The following is a 19,013-nucleotide window of genomic DNA, read 5'->3' as shown; positions in this document are numbered from 1 at the left end:
GAAGTCTGGATGTGACAGTGAGGCTTTTATGATTCTTGTTCACAGACCAGTTCATGTTTGTCCCTTTTCCAGGTGTGAAGAGAATTATTGAATAATATGCAGCTATCTAACCCCAAAGATCCTTTGGGAGGGGGAAAGTACCCATATGGGAGTACCAGTAATTTGATGAGACTGGTTGAAATGACTCTTTAAAAATTATATTTTTACAGATATTTTTCAACAAATGAACTAAATTTATTCTTATTGACAGACTTGTAATCTACTTAAGTAACAATTTTATTAGGACCTTTTTATACCTCGTTCATGTTAGCTATTTCTTTGTTAAACCATTTCATTGCCAATGTATAAGCATCTTACTTATAAGAAGCTAAATTAAGCTGGCAAAGAGGAATCTACCTCTGGTGTATGAAATGTTAGAAAGCTGCTCTGCTCCCTGCTTCAGTGGTGAAAAGCAAATGCAACACAGACATAAGGCTATTTGAACTCTTTATTTGCCACATTTACAATATTAATAACAGCGTTTCTAGAAGTTGTCACATCAAGTAAAAGATCTTCATTCCAGGCTGTCTTTTGGGGCCAAATTGAGACTGGATGCATGCATTTAATAAATTGTAGTCTCAAGTAGTCATTTTTGTAAATAATTAGTTTCAGTGAAAGAATAAGTTAGCATATTGTATGCATGTAATGTTGCAAATGTACATACAGCAAACTTTGCTATTAATCAACAGTCAAGCACCGCAAGTGGGGTCTCATACATAATGAATTGTGCTTAAGCCTCATGGGTTTCTTGATAGAAAAATAAAAGAAAACACAAGTGTAGTAAGCTTTTGAATAAAATTTAACTAGATTGCTCTGCATCCTGTAATTGTTTTGGAATCATTAGGGACCTGATAATTCATCTATAGTTTTGGGGTGTTTTTATCTTCATCTGTCAAATAGTAGAGATTTTAATGATATGTTAAAGTGTTGATAAAATACAATTTTCCTTTTAACAATTTGAACATTTAGGGGAGAAAGCAAATAGGCTTTTTTTAAGGCTTCTAGTCTGCCAAGGATACTATTTAAATCATGTTTTTAAAATGTTTTATTGCTTATGTGTTTAAGAATCATTTTCAAAAAGAAAAAATATATAGTTCTCATGACATGTCCCTTGTATTGAGGAGTTGAAAATTTACATAAAATTTTCTGGGTTTGGAGGGTGTTTTAAAATACTACTGTAAATTCCTCTGTGGTCCTGATTAGGTTCTGACATTAATTTGAGCCCCGAATTTTGAGGGCTTAGGATGCCCATTAAAAACTGATATCCAATTTAAGCAACATACCTATGACCACCCAGAAAGTGAGTAAATTGGGGCCCAGTTAAATTTTACTGCCTCTTCCTCCTCCTATTGTTGACCTTGGGACATGAACCATCGGTGGCCTCTGATAGGATCATAAATGTAGAATTCATTTTGGAGGGGGTGTGATTGTGGGGGTGGAAGGCATCGAGGCAAGGAGCAGGATTTATGTCCATCTTTGTTATGAACCACACTATAAAAGCTCACCAAGGGTTTGCAGAGCACCTGTCAGAACTCCAGCGAGCCCTCCTGCCGGGACGGTTGAAAACACCACCTTCCCCATGAAGCCGTCCCCACGACTTCTGTCCAGACTGAGAGTGGTGGGCTCCCTTAGCTACTGCTTTCCCCCCATCGTACAGTAGCAAAGTCTCTTCGTTTCATCGTGAATGACCTGTGGAAACAGACTCTAAAACCGAACACGAGAAAGTCAGTCTGTAAACTCACGTGTTATGAGTAGTGGCAGCTCTTAAACCCTTTAGATGCGCAAGTGTACGAATCGTGTTCACCGCTGGTTGTGCAAACTTCAGCGTGATGCTGATACTTCACGTTGCGTCCTCCCTTCTTTCTCAGCTATGTCGTGCTCCCAGGGCGGTGTAAGAAGCCCACACGCTGTTGGAACGGCCCATACACGGTCACGGGAGCCGCGGTGAGGCTCGCCCTTCTTCCTCATCTCTGACTCAGCTCTACTGTTGGAGGCCGATGTTTCTTAGTACCAGCATCAGCACTTTGACTTTTCCTCCCTCCTTCTTTTTCCTAGTTTAGAAGTTCAGACAACTGAACAGACTCCATCACACCTGAGTGGTGGTATCGCCCGACAGATGCTGGCCACCGGGCTGTGTCACAGAGCCATTGCCCACAGTGTCCGCCCATTGGACAGCGTGCAAAGCCCATGTCAGGGGAACATGGGATTGTCGAAAGGCAGAGTGGAAAGTTGCTGGCACCGCCTCTGTGTCTTTACCTTCATGTTCCTTCTCTTCTCGGTTGTGCTACAAACACTGCATGCCCTCGTCACTAAGCCGTATTCATAATGGATCCTCAATAATTGCTTGAAGAGGATCAAGCCACAAAATTCAATTGGACTACAGAGCTTAAAAATCTTGATTCGGCCTTCCCTTTTAAAAAAAAAAATCTGTTTTGATCATAGGTAGCATAATTTATTTCTTGTCTTCCATCCTACCACTGGAAAAAAAGCAACTGAGCTTTAGCAAGAAAGTATAATTAAATGCAGGACAAATCCATCAGACACAAACACAAGAGGCTCTGCTAGAGGTCTGTTAAATTAGACATAATTGTGCATTTGCCAGTGATATTTAACAGCAGTATCCACATGTTTTAAAATCACCTCTATTGCGATTTTAAAGTTTTGCTGGAAACATGCACCTTCCTGAGGCTGTGGGGTCTGGCGCTCTACCCTGGAGTCCACGCTGTGTCCTGGAGCCAGAGAAGGGGAGATTTGCTCATCTAGCTCAGCTTGGGAAATGTTTCTCTTCGTAAGAGTGTCTAAAATGCTGATGTGGCCAAGGTTCTGGACTCTTCTTCCCACTACAGGCTGTACCCCAGTATCCGTGTGTTTTCACACAGGCCAGTCTCCCCACCCTGCTAAAGGACACAGCCTTGGTCTCCTGCCAGATTCCGGATGAACTCCCAAGGAACGCTTGTCCCAGGTTGGGGCTCTTTTCTTAGGTGAGCCTCCAGAATCACCAATTAATGTTCCCAACCCCCGTAAGACTGAATTTTATCCTTTGAAGACAGAGATATTGGAAAGGGACCGGGGTCGGAAAAAGAGATTTTTGAATGCCCGGCCGTCCGCCCCCTGGGTGTAGCTAATGCTGCTAATCAGATGTGAGTAGCTTAGAACTTCTGGCCTGTTTTCTTACATCAAGTGGGATTTAAGCCAAGTACATGACATTTTAATGTCTTCGGGAAGTAGAATCCACTGAGAAATGAAGATTTAGTGATTCTTTACTACCAGTGAAGTCTTGAGGCACCCCCATACCTGAATACCCAAATCTCCTGCCAAGCTGATTGAGTCATAAAACGTTGAGCAAATTTGCAGCATGGGAAGACGCTGGAGGACGTGGGGTCGGGGATGCTCGTCCAGGTTTCCTTCCGTGGTGCCGGCCCTTGATGCACCGGTGCACCTTGGGCACTGCTCTCTGTGGGGCTGGCCCGCTGCAGGCAGCTCCCGGCACTCCCCAGCGGGCTCCCACTTCTGCAGCTGCCATAGCCTGAGCCCGGTGTGTGCCACCTGGCCAAGGGTGCCACACCGGATGGGAAGGGCCGTGGGCCTCCCATGTGGTGGGTGGATAACTCAGAACCTCATCTGGCGGGGGCCGTTCCATTTAAACTTGGTCCAGTCACCTTGTGGCCTGCTGCCCACCATGTGATGCTCCTTTGTTCCCCTCGCTCTCTAATTGAAATCCATGTCTTGACGTGTCAGCTACGTGGCAGGTAGGAAGCACAGCTTTCTCGTGAACACCATCTAGGCTCATGTATGCAGTGCTGTGGGGTTATGGGTTCTCCCTCCATGTACGTAGGTAGGGTATCGTGGCCTCATTAACAGATGTTTTAGAAGTTTGCTCTACATTATATGGTCTCATTCATTTGGGGAATATAAGAATTAATGAAAGAGAATAAAGGGAAAGGAGAGAAAATGAGTGAAAATATCAGTGAGAGTGACAAAACATGAGAGACACCTAACTGGGAAACGAACTAGGGGTAGTGGAAAGGGAGGTGGGCAGGGAGTGGGGTGACTGGGTGATGGGCACTGAGGGGGACACTTGGTGGGATGTGAGCACTGGGTGCTATGCTCTATGTTGGCAAATTGAACTCCAATTTAAAAAATTTTTTTTTTAATTTAAAAAACCTCAAAAAGTAAAAAAAAAAAAAAAAACAGTTCTAGAGCCTCTCCCCACATTCCTGGGCCCTGATTTGGGCTGAAGGGCACATGTGAAATCCGAAATACTTCCACAGTGGAACGTTCTTTCTCCAAGTCCTGGAAGAGAAGAGGTCAGGGCTACATCCCCAAACAGGTCACGACTCCAGGACAACCTCACTCAGGGCTCTCTTTCTCGCTGGCGTTCCGGGGACTTCCCCTGGAGGGTGTTGTCCGGGGATTGCCAACAATTGCATATTTCTTGAAGAAACCCTTAAACCACATATGATTGCCTGTTTGCTCTCGTATGGTGTGCCCAGTGCTCTCTATTGTCATCTGTTAAAAAAAAAAAAAAAAAAAAAAGCCCAATCAAGCCAAAGTCATTGGTCTGCCCCTAGCCAGCCCTCTCGTGCCAGGTTGAAGTAAGGCTGGGCCGGGGTGCGTCCAGTGTCTCAGTGTCGGCCTCAGGGTGGCTCTTGTTGCTGATGAGTGGCATCCTGAGAGCAGGTCTCGGCGACGCCGCCGTGTCCCGTTTCTGCGCTGTCCCCGCGGATCACAGGACAGCGGACTTGCCGGCCGGCTGCCGGCTCTGGGCCCCGCCTGGTGCCTGCCCACGGACAGGTGCGCGGCGCCGTGGTGGCGGGAGGCAGGCTCCCAGGGAGGCTGGGGCGTGGGCCTCCGCGAGCGTGGAGCGTGGGCCACGGAGCCCGTAATCAGCGGGGCTTCGGGGCTGGTGGGGAGGGCAGCCCGGAGAGACTCCTCCGTAATCAGCGTGGCCGCCGGCGGGGCTCGCTGCCGTCCCACCGCCGCTCGCCGCAGGGCCGTGCACAAGGCAGGGCTGCGGGAGGCAGGGCAGAGAATAAATTTCGTTTTATTGTAGAAATGGAAATTTGTGTCATGGCTTTAAAAATCTGGTTTTATGTGTGTGTTTAATGCCATTCATTTTAAATGTAGTATCATAAATCCTTGCTTCAGAAGCAAAGCTGTTTAATTACATTTCACCCATGAATAGTTACCTAATGCCAATAGAGAAAGAGTTAAAAAGGAGACCTACAGAGTAAATCAGAGGTTGAGATCTTTAGCACAAGCATAAAAAATCAATTTAAGATGAATTTTACTACTATAAAAATTCTTCAAATATCCTTTTAAGAGTTGGAAATGCTAGTAGGGACACAGCTCCCATTCGAGTCCCTCAGCCACGTGGAGGACACGGCCACCAGCCTGGGTAGGGCCTCCGGTGCCCAGACGCCCCCGTGGCACTCAGGAGCCTCCGATGGAAGCAGGTGGCCGGTGGGTCCTGAAGCCCTTGCTCCTTGGTTCGGGTTGCCCGGTCTCCCGTGATGTGTGCCCCTGGCCCAGGGACCCCATTGGCCACGTGGGTGATGGCTCAGAGCACCCCACAAGCTCTGATACCATCTGTGGCCATGAGAGGCTGGCCTTGGACAGTCCCGTGGGGGGGCAACATGGGGACCCAGGCGGTCCCTGCCCCTCTCCTGCCTCCTCAGGAGGGAAGGCCCCCATGGGCTGAGAGCAGGGACGTGGGCACCTCAGCTGGGTCCACCTCCCGTTTGGGCAGGTGTCACACAGATTGCTGCCTGCTGGTGGCCCAGGCCTTTGCGGCCACGCTGTCCCCCCAGGGGACGTTGGCCTTGCTTCCTGGCAGCGGCCCCGGGCTCTCCGCAGCACACCCCTGCTCTCCCTCCACCCCCGGGGGGATGGCCGGGCACCTGACGCTGCTCCCCACCCTTGTTTCCAGTATTGTCAGCGCGTGTTTATTTGTACGGGAGGAACAGTGTGCGGACAGAGGGACTGGACTTGCTCGAGTTGAATAACGTTTGAGGGGCGCCTGGGTGGCTCAGCAGTTGAGCATCTGCCTTTGGCCCAGGGCGTGATCCCAGGTCCTGGGATCGAGTCCCGCCTCGGGCTCCTCGCAGGGAGCCTGCTTCTCCCTCTGCCCATGTCTCTGCCTCTCTCTCTCTCTCTCTCTCTCTCTGCCTCTCTCTGTGTCTCTCATGAATAAATAAATAAAATCTTAGGAAAAAAATATGAAGGATGTTTGAGCCGGGCATGGGAAGTTTGAACCCTTCCCCGACCAGATGTCCTGATGGAGGGAGACCAGGGCAGGGAGGAGGTGCTGTGTCCACGCCCAGGAGCGCCTTTGTGAGGCCCTAGAGCTGCTCCGCTGGCTCCGAGGTACCCCTCTATTGCTCTGGGGTCCAGGCCGGCCATGGGCCCATCCACAGGAGTTCCCACCCACGGAGATCTTGGGAAGATGGTGGCTCTGGGGCCGCTCTGTCCATCGGGGGTCGGCAGGATGGCTGGACCGTGGCCAGCACCTCGGGGCATGCGTCTGTCGTCCCTCTCTGCCTGTTTGCGTCTGTGGGCTCAGTTCTTTCTTCCTTCTGTCCAGTCCCTCATTACCACTGTCCATGTGCAAGTGCTTAGAGAGCCTTCCCTGATCCACTGTCTGTTCTACTTTGGAAAACAGCATAAAGGGTGTTTCTGTGCATCCCAAACAATGAAGCTTATTTCTGCAAAGATCCAAGGCCATCAGTGGAGACTCTCATTTCCATGGAATGCCAGGCATGAAAGACTTGGACTCCGGCATAGGATCGTGTGCAGGACCTGCTTAGAGGTCGTCAGGGGTTCTCTGCAGCTCTAGCATGAAGCATACCTGCTTCCAGATGTGCAGCGGCCTGTGCGTGCTGGTGGCCTTCTCACACAGGCGGCATCAGGCTGTGCTCTCGGGGACTTGAGTCTCACTGTCATCCCTGCATTGGGCCACATGGCCCAGTGAGTGGTGACCCTCGTAAGGCTGCTGTGTACAAGGTGAAAAAGGTAGGCTGTGGACTGATGCCCGCGTGCGCATCCTCAGCACACCTGCACCTCCCCTGCCCCCAAAGCTTCAGTAGCAGAGGATACTAGACAGGCTGTGCCCTCCAGGCCCGGAGCCGCTAGGAAGCCTGCCACCTGTCCAGGGCCTTGGAGGGTAAGGAAGGAAAGTCAGCTGAAGAAATCAGATGTGGTGCTGGTGCTTTGGTGGGTGTGGGGTCCCGGGAAAGTGAAATGAAAACTGGATCCATCATGAAAGCGTAGGGCTCCAAAGCAGCAAGAGTAAAGCCTCTCCGTGGGGATCTCCCCAGAGACCCAGCACCTGCCAAAAGTAAGTCAGCTCTGTGAGAGGCAGCTACTGGGTCCCTTGGACAGAGGAATTAGACCCCGAGGGCAAGGAGCAAACTGAACGGAGTCTCAGGTATGTTGGTTTAAGTTTAAGGAGATAAAAGGAAAAAAGTGACCGTAGTGATTGAACTAGGGAACTGGAAAAAAAAAAAAAAAAGAAGCCAGAGCACAGTGACTGACATGAGCCTCGCAGAACGACGGGCACACGGATTAGACACTGCAGCGTGAGACTCTGTAGGCTGGAAGCAGACCCCAAGGAAATCCCCCAGAACGCAGCTCAGAGCAGTGGAAAATCCTGAATGTGCTGTTGTGTTGAAATTCAGTGGGGCTGGGGAGGGGGTTGATGAAAATGCAGGTGAATTACTTTGGTAATATTTCTGTTAAGTACCTTTGATAACACATGGCGATTTTGCAGAGGAACGACAGAGACCCACGTGCGCCTGTGAGTCTTAGGAAGGGGCAGCCACACGCCCACTGGGGCCACTTCTGTGCTTGTCATCCAGGCTCTGTCCCGTCCTGCCAAATACAGGAGCCTGTGTACTAGGCTGTTCCTTCCTGGAATCACCTCTTGGTGTCAAAGATGAGTTGTGTTTCTTAAAGCTAAAGGTGGAAACGTGGCTGGAAGGCACCCCACGCCCTCCCACAGGCACCTGCCCACTGCTGCGCCGCGCAGCGGGCACACATCCCGGGGAGACTGCTATGGACTTACACATTTCTGTTTGCTTTTCACACGTGTGGACGCAGGGCCGGAGGTTTATTATGCGCCTGTTATCACTTTTGCAGACCCACGGAGGCCCCCGCTCTTCCCGAGCTGCTCGGCTGTCCAGAGGAAATGACGGAGCCGCTGGTGCAGTGCGTGGCCTGGCTGGAAGCCTATTTCCATGAGCCCTCGGTCCTCCCGGGCCTCCCCTTGCCCGCGATTCACCATCCCATTTTCCAGCGAGGTCAGTAACTCCGCCGCCTCTTAGGGTTTTGCTCAGGGAGCTTGACTGATGAACTATCACTTACATCGCAGCCCATTTTATCGACTACACTGACTTGGTATTTTTACATCATCTAAACAGAGACAGCATGTGGCCACACTATAAGGACAAGAGTTCACGATCTCCACCCATTCCAAATGCTTGTGTTAGTTTTGGCACATGGTCACATAATTCTTGGCAAAGGCAGTAAAAATGATGCATGCAGATCGACTCTTGACTCTTGTTGGCTGAAAGGTTTAAATGGGAACACATCTGAATAGCAGGGAATTTTTCAATAAGCTTATTGTTAACTTAAACTATCTGCTTGCCAACAGCACAGAAAATGAGGCTTGTACATGGACAATTAGCCACTTCCATAAACTCGGCTGGTGACATTTACATCAGAGTGGGTAGCGGCGTTGTGTTGTCGCGGACAAGTTTTCAGTCTCATTTCTCAAGCTTGCCATAGTTGGATACCGTGTTCTTAAAGCACGAATTGAGAACTCATTGCCTAATGTAGCCGGCTCAAGGCACATGGTCTGTGGTCGCCGAAAAACATTTTCCCAGACGCTTCCTTTTAAGTTGTTTGTGCCTTAATTATGTCAACTAAAATTACTCTAGACACACAGCAGAGGTTTCTTTGGCATAGTAGTGATTTTTTTTTTTTTTACTTATTTTAATATAGATGCATGTGCATATACACATAAATATGTAGATGTATGCACACGTATACTCAAGGGGAAAAAAAACTACCCTGAGAGTTTAGGTAAGGCAAATTTAGGGGATCCTGGGTGGCTCAGTCCGTTGAGCATCAGACTCTTGGTTTTGGCTCAGGTCGTGACCTTGGGGTGGTGAGATCAAGCCCCACTTTGGGCTCTGTGCTCAGCAGGGCATCTGCTTGAGATTCTCTCTCCCTCTGCCCCTCCCCCTAAAATAAGCATATCTTTAAACTTAAAGCAATCTTGAGTTTCAAAACCGAGCATCCTAAATATGTTTAAAGGCATTCTAATAGCTGCCATGATTTTTAGCAAAAAGGAACTTAAAAGTAGAGTAGAATTTTCAGGGGCAGTGACTAGAGAAGCTCCTGGAAAGCTGAGCTCACACCTGAGTTGATTAACAAGGTCAAACAAGTGAACAGATAATACCTTGAGCATTTTCGCACATAATGAACTGAAACGATACAAGTGTAATGAGCAGGGCCCCCTATTAGCCCCCTGCGTCGTTCAGACGGTTTCCAGGAGGGGTGTGGGAGCTCCGGTGGGCTTTGGCACATCGCTGTGCGCAGGTGCTGGGTGGGCCCGGTGTCCGGGGAGGGGTGAGGGGGGCACAGCCACTCCATAGTAGTGGGAGCCAACTGGCTGCCCTGAGGCTGCAGGGAACCTGGCATGGCCACAGGACTCGAATGTGGCTTTTTTTTTTTTATTTTTTTTATTTGTGGCTTCATTTCTGAAGTAGGGGCTGGGAAATCCTGGTGCCCTGAACTCCTCCGTCCGCTGTCGCCACGTGGAGAGCACTGCTGTGCCACTGGGAGCAGGAATTGCCCGGCTGGCTTTCCCATCTTTGAGTCCATTGAATCTTGGAGCAGAGATTTAAGGTTTTGAAATTTTCAAGACAGAAAAATTAGAAAACCAAGCAGGGAAGGGGGGGAGGTAGGAAGTGAGCTTATAAAATCCTGAGGTCGTCAGTGTTTGAAGAGGGTTGGGACTGGCCACCCTCACCCCGCCTCCCTGGCACCAGGCCTGCACCAGGCCATCTCCTCGTTCAACCCCCACGGTCAGTGCGGGTGACCAGAACGAGCCGGAAGCTGCTGCTGGGGTGAGGACGAAGGCCATGCAGCCCAACCTGGAAGGCCTTCCCTGGCGGACGAGCCCCCACGGTGCTGGCAGGCACTTCCAACTGGGGCCAGGTCCTCCTAGCCCGGTTTGGGGGAGACAGCCTCCAGCACCCTCCTGGGGGCAGGGTCCCCCCGGCCGGCCCCGCCTCCTGGCGGTTAGTGGTTGCTGCGGGCCAGGATTTCCCACGCCTGAGCATGTGCAAGCCAGGTTTTTCTAATTTAGCTCAATCACTTACTCCCAGGCCAGGACCAGGTGTGGGGATTTTACGGTTTAAGAAGGGAGGTGGTGGCTGGTTATAATACAATTGCTAACACGGAGTTAATTGGCACTAACCCCCAGATGTGGTGACACCCGTTTCTATCCGGTGGTGGTTGGCCTCGCTCTGTTTCTACTTTGTATCTTGTAGCACCAGTGAAATCACGGTGAGGGCAGGTCCCTCACCACGCGAGGAAAGATCTTTTGGCAACCTCGGAAACCTCTAGAAACTGGGCACTAACATAAAGAAAGAAACTTTTGCAGATTGGGAGGCATGGGTACTTTTTAATGTGGAATACATGGTTTTGTTTTTTTAAAACGAATCGTATTTTCTGTGCGTCTTAATTTTTGGACACATTTAACGTGCGTTTGCGTAGCACGTTTTCAGCATGGTCCTGCCTCTGCGGTTTAGACCAGGTCAGCCTGTTTCGTCTTGTTGTAAAACCATAATCCTGACCGAGCTCACCCTGGAGCTCCAGCCCTTAACCTGCCCGTCCTCAGGCACGGCCTGTACCGCGGGGGAGCCCCCGGGGCCAGGCCCCCCTGCATTCCAAGGGCCTCTCTTGTCCGTGGCAAGGCTGCTGCGCCGTTTCAGGATCTTTCATGAGACGAGCGTGCTCTTCACCCCAGGCTCATTGTTAAGGCTGGTCACCCCGTGCGCCGAGGTAAGCCATACGAGATTGCAGTTTTTGTGGGTTAAAACTTAACAAATACTGGAAATTTCACATAGTTCAACTTCTTATCTTGGACATCTTCCCAAGTTGGATTAGTAACAAGTTAATTGTCTGGGGTTTTGTGCCAAGGAGCCGAGAAGCTGTCTTTCCTGACCAGAAGTCTGGAGGTGTGTCTGGCCGCCTCTTGGAGCCACTGCAGGGGGGGCTCTCCGTGGGACGGGGGCTGCGGCTCCTGGGAGTGAGGTTCACGTGCTGCTCAGGAAATGACGAGAAAAGTGCGTGTTGGATAAGCTGTATTTTAATTTTCTTATGAGCTTGTGTTTTTAGTGGAGGGCATCTCCTAAAACAAAAAAATTGTGTGTGGGTTTTGGTTTATTTTTTTTTTTTTGGAGTTTTGGGGGTTGCTTTTTGCTAATCTGCTTTATTGAAGTAGCAACAGGACCATTTATTGTCGCCACTGTGATGGAGAGCCGGCAGTCTTGAGGCGTAATGAAGGAGTTTAGGGAGTCAGGTGCTCCCCTCTCAAGTTCTCGCAAAGGTCAACGTTAGTTTAGAATTAGAGTAAGAATTCAGTTTTTTCTCCAAGAAATAGTTATTGAATGAAGCCATTGGTCTTGAGATAAACCTTAATGTTCCTTTTATAATGAAATACTATTTAAAGTTCTTTCCTGTTAATATTTTCTGGCTTTATATTTACTTATTAAAGGTATTGTAGGGGATGCCTGGGTGGCTCGGCGGTTTAGCGCCTGCCTTCATGATCCTGAGGTCCTGGGATTGAGTCCCACGTCGGGCTCCCTGCATGGAGCCTGCTTCTCTCTCTGGCTGTGCCTCTGCTTCTCTCTCTGTGTGTCTCATGAATAAAAAAAAAAAATAAAATCTTTAAAAAATAAAATAAAGCTATCATAGTGCCATTGCACAATATGCATCTTCATGTACCCTTCATAGTCTGTGCTAAAGCAGGTAAAAAAATATAAGTAGCAAAAAAAAAAAAAAAAAAAAAAAAAATTTAAGTAGCACCTTGCCAGAAGCAGTACTTCACAGAGTTCAGGAAAAAGCAGACCCAGGGGAAACTGAGACCAGCTTTCAGATTCAGGATGTGTGTGCGAGCTTTCTTCCCCTCCTCAGCTGTCCCGCGTGTCGAGGTACCAAGAGCAGGCGGGTACCCTGCCAGGCTGGGGTGGGGGCTCCCTCCCCAGGTGTCCCCCCACCCCCCGCAGACCCCACAGGAGGCAGCCCCGCAGACCGAACCCCACGCCCTGCAGGGCGGTGTGAGCCCTGGGGTGTGGATGGTGGTGGACCCCAGCTGCTCCTTCCAGTGTCGTCTCACAGATGATGGTTTTCAACAGATGAGTTCTGAGTTTTCTTTTCAAAGTGACTGCAATGTTCCCTTTTAAATGAAATATTTAACACTTTAATAATTCCTTCGTCACAGCTATTAGCTTGTAGCTATGAAATCCAGTTGCATGACAGTAGTAAAATCTGCATTTGTTAAACCTGCTGGCGAGTAGTTTTTTTTTTTTTTTTTGTAACTTCTCTTAGGAAGCCTCAGAAAGGATTCTCATATTTGTGTATCTCAGTTGAACACCCTCTTTCCGAAGGGTCTCTGCTGAAAGCCCTGCCAGAGAGTTACGGGAAAGGCCTTTCCAGGGTGAATTAATTAATTTGCCCACTGTGTCCTGGAAGACAGTCCCACTGTGCCGGGCACCTTCCAGTGGAGGCCTTGTGAGTCCTGGAAGGCAGTTGGACCATGAGGAGGTAAGTAGCATCATTACCTCGGGTCCTCACTAGAGACAGCTCTTTAAAATTAAAAATCCATCTCAGAGAGCCAAGCAAGAGCTAATCATGCCAACCCCAAGCCCTCTGTTCCCGAGCCCCCAGCACAGCCCTTCTGCCCTCCCGGCTGCTGCTCACGTCCAGGAAATAACAGCACGCCCTGCCACCCCGGGCAGGCTGTCTCCCAGGAAATAAGGCCCCAGCCCTCTTCCCATAGTGTCCCACGGCCAGTTTTGCTGTTCTTCATGTTGGCTCCTGTCAGTCCTGCACAGAGCCTGAGCCCATCTGCAGTGCGTGCTGCAGCAGAGACGGAGGGTTTTTTCCTAGCCTCCCCTGCATATCCACAGCAGGAGGCAGCTTTGTGCATTCACCAAGTTTGTACTATTATTTTTCCCTGGCCTTAAAAAAAAAATCTAATTTAAGGAGAGGATAATAGCTGGAGTAGAGGATGGCATTTACAGCTTCTGGTCGGTGGCTCTCCTGGTTCTCCCGTATTTTAAATGAGGCCTTATAAAAATTGTTGGCCTTGCGATGATATTACCTAGTCTGTAAACCTTTCGATGCCCATTTATTGATTAGAAAGAACAAGCTAACAACAGTGCACTTAAATTAAGTGGGAAAGAAAGAGCCGGTGAAAATGTGCTTTCAACCCTCTAGCTGCCGAGCGCCTTTTCGGGGGCAGCAGACGCTGCAAGCTGGCCCAGGGCGCGGGGAAGGTGCGGATCCGCAGGCCGGGGAGGGCGCCGGGGTGGGCGCCGGGGTGTCCCGGGCGGGGGGTCTGACAGCGGGGGCGTCCCACTGCGACACGGACACCAGCCCGGCCTGTGTGTGCCTGGGCTTTGGAGCCACCAGGGGACAGGGCAGAGGCAGGCACAAGCCCCGAACACGCGCTGCACGGGACGGACATTGAGCCCCGGACGTGAGCGAGGCGGTGAGTGAGGCGATGAGCAAGGGGTGAGCGAGGCGGTGAGCGAGGCGGTGAGCAAGGTGGTGAGCGAGGCGGTGAGCGAGGTGGTGAGCGAGGCGGTGAGCGAGGTGGTGAGCGAGCTGGTGAGCGAGGTGGTGAGCGAGCTGGTGAGCGAGCTGGTGAGCGAGGCGGTGAGCAAGGTGGTGAGCGAGGCGGTGAGCGAGGCGGTGAGCGAGGTGGTGAGCGAGCTGGTGAGCGAGCTGGTGAGCGAGGCGGTGAACGAGCCGTCTTCCTCATCAGGGACATTTACTTGCTTCCTGACATCGGGGCTGGAAGGGCCCTTCCCCATGATCCGTCCCCAAGGCTCCAGGAGGCCTTGCTGGCGGGAGCACTGCCCCCCCACCCCCGGACAGCCCCTTCTGTGTGGCCCTGAGACCTCATGCTCGTGGGAACCGGCACTGAGGCCTGTCCCTGTCCTGGTGGACAGAAGCCCCCCCCTTCGTGGGCGTGTCACCCCTGGGCCGCCCGGCCCCCGTCTGCCTTAGACCTTGTGCATCACTTCTAGCTCCTCAGCCGAAGAACAGAGCTCAGTGACCAGAATTCTGCATCCCACAGTGAGGGTTTCCGAGGGTCGGGGGTCCCCAGCCTGTGCGGGGTGCTCTGCGGAGCCCCTGAGCGGTGGTGGCCCTGTTGGCACCGCGGCCGCCTCCCCCCTGGGTTCTGGCTCCGTCTGGGGGTGGGGGACCGGCCAAGCCGGCTTAGAAACAATCCGTGTTCTTCACACTTAGCTCCAACTTGACTGATCGGCTGCATTTTGGCGTACGGGTGAACTTCACGGGCCAAAGAGCCTGGGGTTCAGATTATGTCTTAGTTCATTATTTCCTATTTTATTATGTAGTTTCCTGCCTAGCAGTTTTCCTTAGTATTTGTTTATTCTTTGTACTGTGCGAGCACATCTTGGATGAGGACCTTTTAGCTTCAGCTATGATTCATTTAGACAAACAGCTTTGTCAGGTTGCTCTTGACTCCCCACGCCTCCATCTGGGAACGCGTGTGTGCAGACACTCTGGACGGTCTGTTCATCTGTAATTTCTATACTCCTCACCCCTCCCCAAGACATATCAAAAAATCTTAAGATAGACAAATATATATATATTTATATGTATATTTATCTGTGTACATATGTGTGTATATGCATAGCACATATAAGCATGTACATGTTATATGTATATATGCCCTATTTTGAGAATTATTGCTCTAAAGGGATTCATTGAAACGGATCCCACTCTTACGAGAGCTTCTACAATGTACTTCACTCTATGCTAAGTTTGACCTTCCCAACTTAATGATTTTTGTTTGAGACCTACAATTGCGTATGTAAGATGCCTCTTTGCTGTTGTAATGAACAGCTTTTAAACGTTTTAGTTGTATATCCATACGTCTTCCTCATCTTGAGCTCTAGCCAAGTGAGAAAGTGGGAGAGCCAGTATGTCGTTCATCTTTTTGATTTGGAAGGTGTGAGAGCAAGATTGACAGCACTTCGGTGCCTGTACTGTCAGGTTACAGAGTCGCAGCAGGATGAGCGCTCCCTCCTGACTGTCTGAAGAGTGTTGCCAGGTGCCCACTTTGCCAGGATATCCCACAGTAGAGTGCTGTTGGCAAAGCCAGCTAGAACCATCAGGACGTGTCCAGATACTTCTGGCCCCAAGTGTGGTTTTTCTTTTAAATAGTTGGATGGAACAAAGAAAAAAGGAAAAGAAAAATAGTTGGATGCGTGAAGCTCTAGACTCTTGGGGAGACCTCTGAACAACAGAATCAGCTAGTAGAGGTGGGGAGACTGCTTCAGGTTCTGCATACCACGCTGCTTCTCTCACACCTGACATAGATCCCTCCTGGGAAGAGGTGATATATGCTCGGAACGCACAGGGTCACCTGATACTTATCCTAGAGATAGTTGTAGGCGCCCCCTCCCATGGAGGAGGTTAGTCTGTCAATTGGTACCAGCTCCTGAGATGCTGCTGTGGCTGCCCGGGGCTCACAGTCGGCTGGGCCTCAAGAGCAGGCCTGTGTTCATGTACCCGGAGCCCTCTGATAAATCGGTGATCACCACGGGCTCCTGGGAAGCCTCATTCAGTGAAAGTTCCATCCCAAACCTGGGGAGGTGGTCAGATCCTCTGTTCCCTGAGGTTTCCATAACAAAGGCAAAAAAAAAAAAAAAAAAAAAAGCTGGAGGAGGAAGGCCTTGACTCCAGGCCACAGGTGTCACACAATGTAAGGTAACCGAGCTTAAAAGGTGCTTTGAACATCAGCTACTTTCAGACCTCATGTAGGACAGGACAGGGTCTCGAAATATTACAAGCAAGTAATGTTTATCATTGAAATTGTCACCAATGCTACTTTTATGGGGAAATAGTCTCATGAAAATATCAGTGTTACATCTAGCATAGTAATTAGACAGCAAGCCCGTGGAAGCTTCTCTTACACAGAAGTCCCCTAATTGTGTTCACCCATTTGGGAAGATCCCCCGTAGTGTCCGCGTGATGGGGGGATGTGGGTAGGCTTCACCTCAGAGGAACACAATATCCGATCTCTACCTACCAAGAAAAGTAAATCACGTTGTCAGTTTTTTCGGATTTTCATTTGAAACGGGCTTTGAAAAAAAAATAGGAATTTTCTATCAGGTCTATATTTTGAAGTGAAAAAATAGACTTGTCACCTAAACGTGCTTTCAAAATTTTTATTCCCACTGTAGGCACTCGATTAACATGTGTTGCTCCCAAAGAGAATGTTTAAATATTTTTGTTGTCATAAAATGTATATTCACATTTTACAGGCAGTGCTAATGCATTTTTAAATGCATTTTTATATCATCCTAGAAATAATAAATAGAATTATCTCTACCACCTGGGTTTATAGAGAGAATTACATTCTAATAAAAAAACGTACATAGAACCGGACTGTAAGTTAATACGTTAAACGCATCAGTGTTAGAAAATTCACGGCAGGACGGCTGTAAAATTATCTGCAGCAGACAAAAGTGTAAAAATTACTGCTTAAATTCCCTCATCACATACGGTTTTTACCTGCATCCCTTACATTCAAGTGGACTCAGAACACAAGATTCATGGGTACGTGTGCTCTACTTTAGAGGTTGTGTTTACGTGTCTGAGTGGAAAAACCCCATCTCTTCTGGAGGCGGTCGGTGTGGCTCTGTGACTTGTGTGGTGGCCGTCCCCAGGACCGGGCAGACCCCTGGGGCTCAGTGCACTGGGGCCTCTCGTCGTAGCTTCTGAAGAACCGAGGAGTGAAGTAGGGAAGTCTTTACCCTAAAATCCACCACTCGGTTATGAATGATAAGTCGCGAAAAATCCGATTTTTCCTGCCCCCCAAATATTATGGTAATTACTGATCGTATTTTTGGAAAGTAGTGTCTCTGGTGAGTCCTGCCTATGCCCACCCCCCAGCATGAATAGCTACAGGATCTCCGTTACTATGGCAACTACTTTTTCATTTCTTGAGTACTGCTGTTGATGGTCGCACAAAACACTGTGTGAAGGACGCATCCCTGGATGTGTGTGTGCGTGTGTGTGCACGTTGTCTGCGTTTTCTAAGTGTGCCCTTCCTTCCTCCACTGGCCCGCGGTGGCCTTCCCGTGGAGGGTCTGGGGAAGACCCAGAGACTGCGCTCAGGAGACACAGGGCTCGTTGCTCGGCCAAGACATACTCTTCATAGAAAATTCGCATCCCTTCCTCTTTTTAGAATCAAATATGCAAGAACCAACATAAATGGCATATCCCCCCCCCCCCCGTTTTTTCCTCAAGAATTGAGCCTTTGATGTTCAAGAGCAGCTGATATTAAAGGCCATCCCTAGCAGGCCGTAGGAACGGCGCCTATTTATGACCAATGTAAAACAGCGCAAATGTAGCTGAGTATGATGGCATCATTAGTTTGTGAATCGCATCCTTGAAAATAACTGTGGAGGAGCCAAATCAGTTTAAAGGAAGATAACGGAATGGTTTAAGCTGCTTAGGTTGAATGCCAATTATGTTTTAATATTCAACTGAGCATATTTTACTAAGAAAAAAGGCCGCGTTGACGCATGCATAACTCATTGGCAGCGTCGGCCAGCTGTGCCACTCTACTCCGCGAATCACTTTGTGCATTTTAGTGGCATGGTAATTTAGTGGAGAACTACCTGAGTGATGGCATTTTCAATGAGCAGGTAATCTACAGAGAATTTTTATATGGTTATGAGTTCTGTGCTTCAGCCCGGCAACACAAAAATACATCAAGACCAATTACGGTATCAACTTTCAGTGTGGTACCCTCGCCACGCAAGTGCATGTATTTCTGCCCCAGGCATTTCAAATTGCATCTAATTTGAAATCTTTGGGGTTTTAATTAAATTTCAGAATATATGGAATTCTTCATTAGTACCTGCTCTGAATAGCAGATTATCCTTCTCTCGGTCTCGTTAAAGAAGTAGGCTGTGGTAAATAGCATGTTCAGGAACTGATCATTTGTGGGGCCTGGGTATTGGAACAGAAATAGTGAAATGCAAAATAATATCAAAAAGATTATTAGTCCAGGGAGAGTCTCTTGATTTGTATTTTAATGGAATTTTACATTTCTCTTAATGATTTGCAAATTGTCCTCTGATTATAAGATGCATTAAGCTTTTCATTTTAATGGCAAAGACACAGCCATTAGCAGAATTTTTTTTTTCTGTCTTCTTTTTAGAGTGCTTCCCTGCAGCAGATAAATATTGAAACCATTAACACCTTTTGATGTTTTTCACATCCTGCATCTTGGGCCCACGCACGGCTCCCCTGGTCGCTCGGCGTTGACACCTGGCTGGGGGCCCCTGCCTCTCCGCCGGCCCGTGTTTCCTTTGCTAGCATGCAGGATTCGTTTTTAAAGTTTCATTGGCTGGTCTTGTTTATTTGTGTTAAAGCTAATGCATTTAAATATTATTAATGGCCCAATTTGTATTAATAAAAGCCGTTCTCCGCGGTGTGCGGGTTGGCGGTGCTCGCAGCCCCTACCCCACCTGGTCCGGGGGCTGGAGCGGGAGGGCGGCCTCGCCTTGCCCGCCACGGCTCCGGGTGCGGGCCGCCTGCCTTTGCTCTGGCCGCTGACCTAACGTCTTGATTTCCCCGCCAAGACCGTTTCCCCGTGCCCAGAGCTCTGGGCAGACGTCCCCGCTCACCCCCGC

At 49.3% G+C, this 19,013-nt stretch overlaps 1 protein-coding gene across 2 annotated transcripts in view; it reads left to right on the top strand.

Moving 5' to 3' along the window:
- The window catches only part of MGMT (O-6-methylguanine-DNA methyltransferase), a 283,374-nt gene that overhangs the window by 226,886 nt on the left and 37,475 nt on the right, over positions 1–19,013 (top strand). For both annotated transcript variants that reach the window (XM_041745253.1, XM_041745252.1), the window contains exon 3: positions 8,176–8,336. In XM_041745253.1, the coding sequence (XP_041601187.1) occupies positions 8,176–8,336 (161 nt within the window). The remainder of the gene's footprint in view (positions 1–8,175; positions 8,337–19,013) is intronic.

Source organism: Vulpes lagopus, chromosome 2, assembly GCF_018345385.1.
Source record: "Vulpes lagopus strain Blue_001 chromosome 2, ASM1834538v1, whole genome shotgun sequence".
NCBI lineage: Eukaryota > Metazoa > Chordata > Mammalia > Carnivora > Canidae > Vulpes > Vulpes lagopus.
Note: the sequence above shows the minus strand (reverse complement) of the source record. Positions and strands in the feature narration are given on the sequence as shown.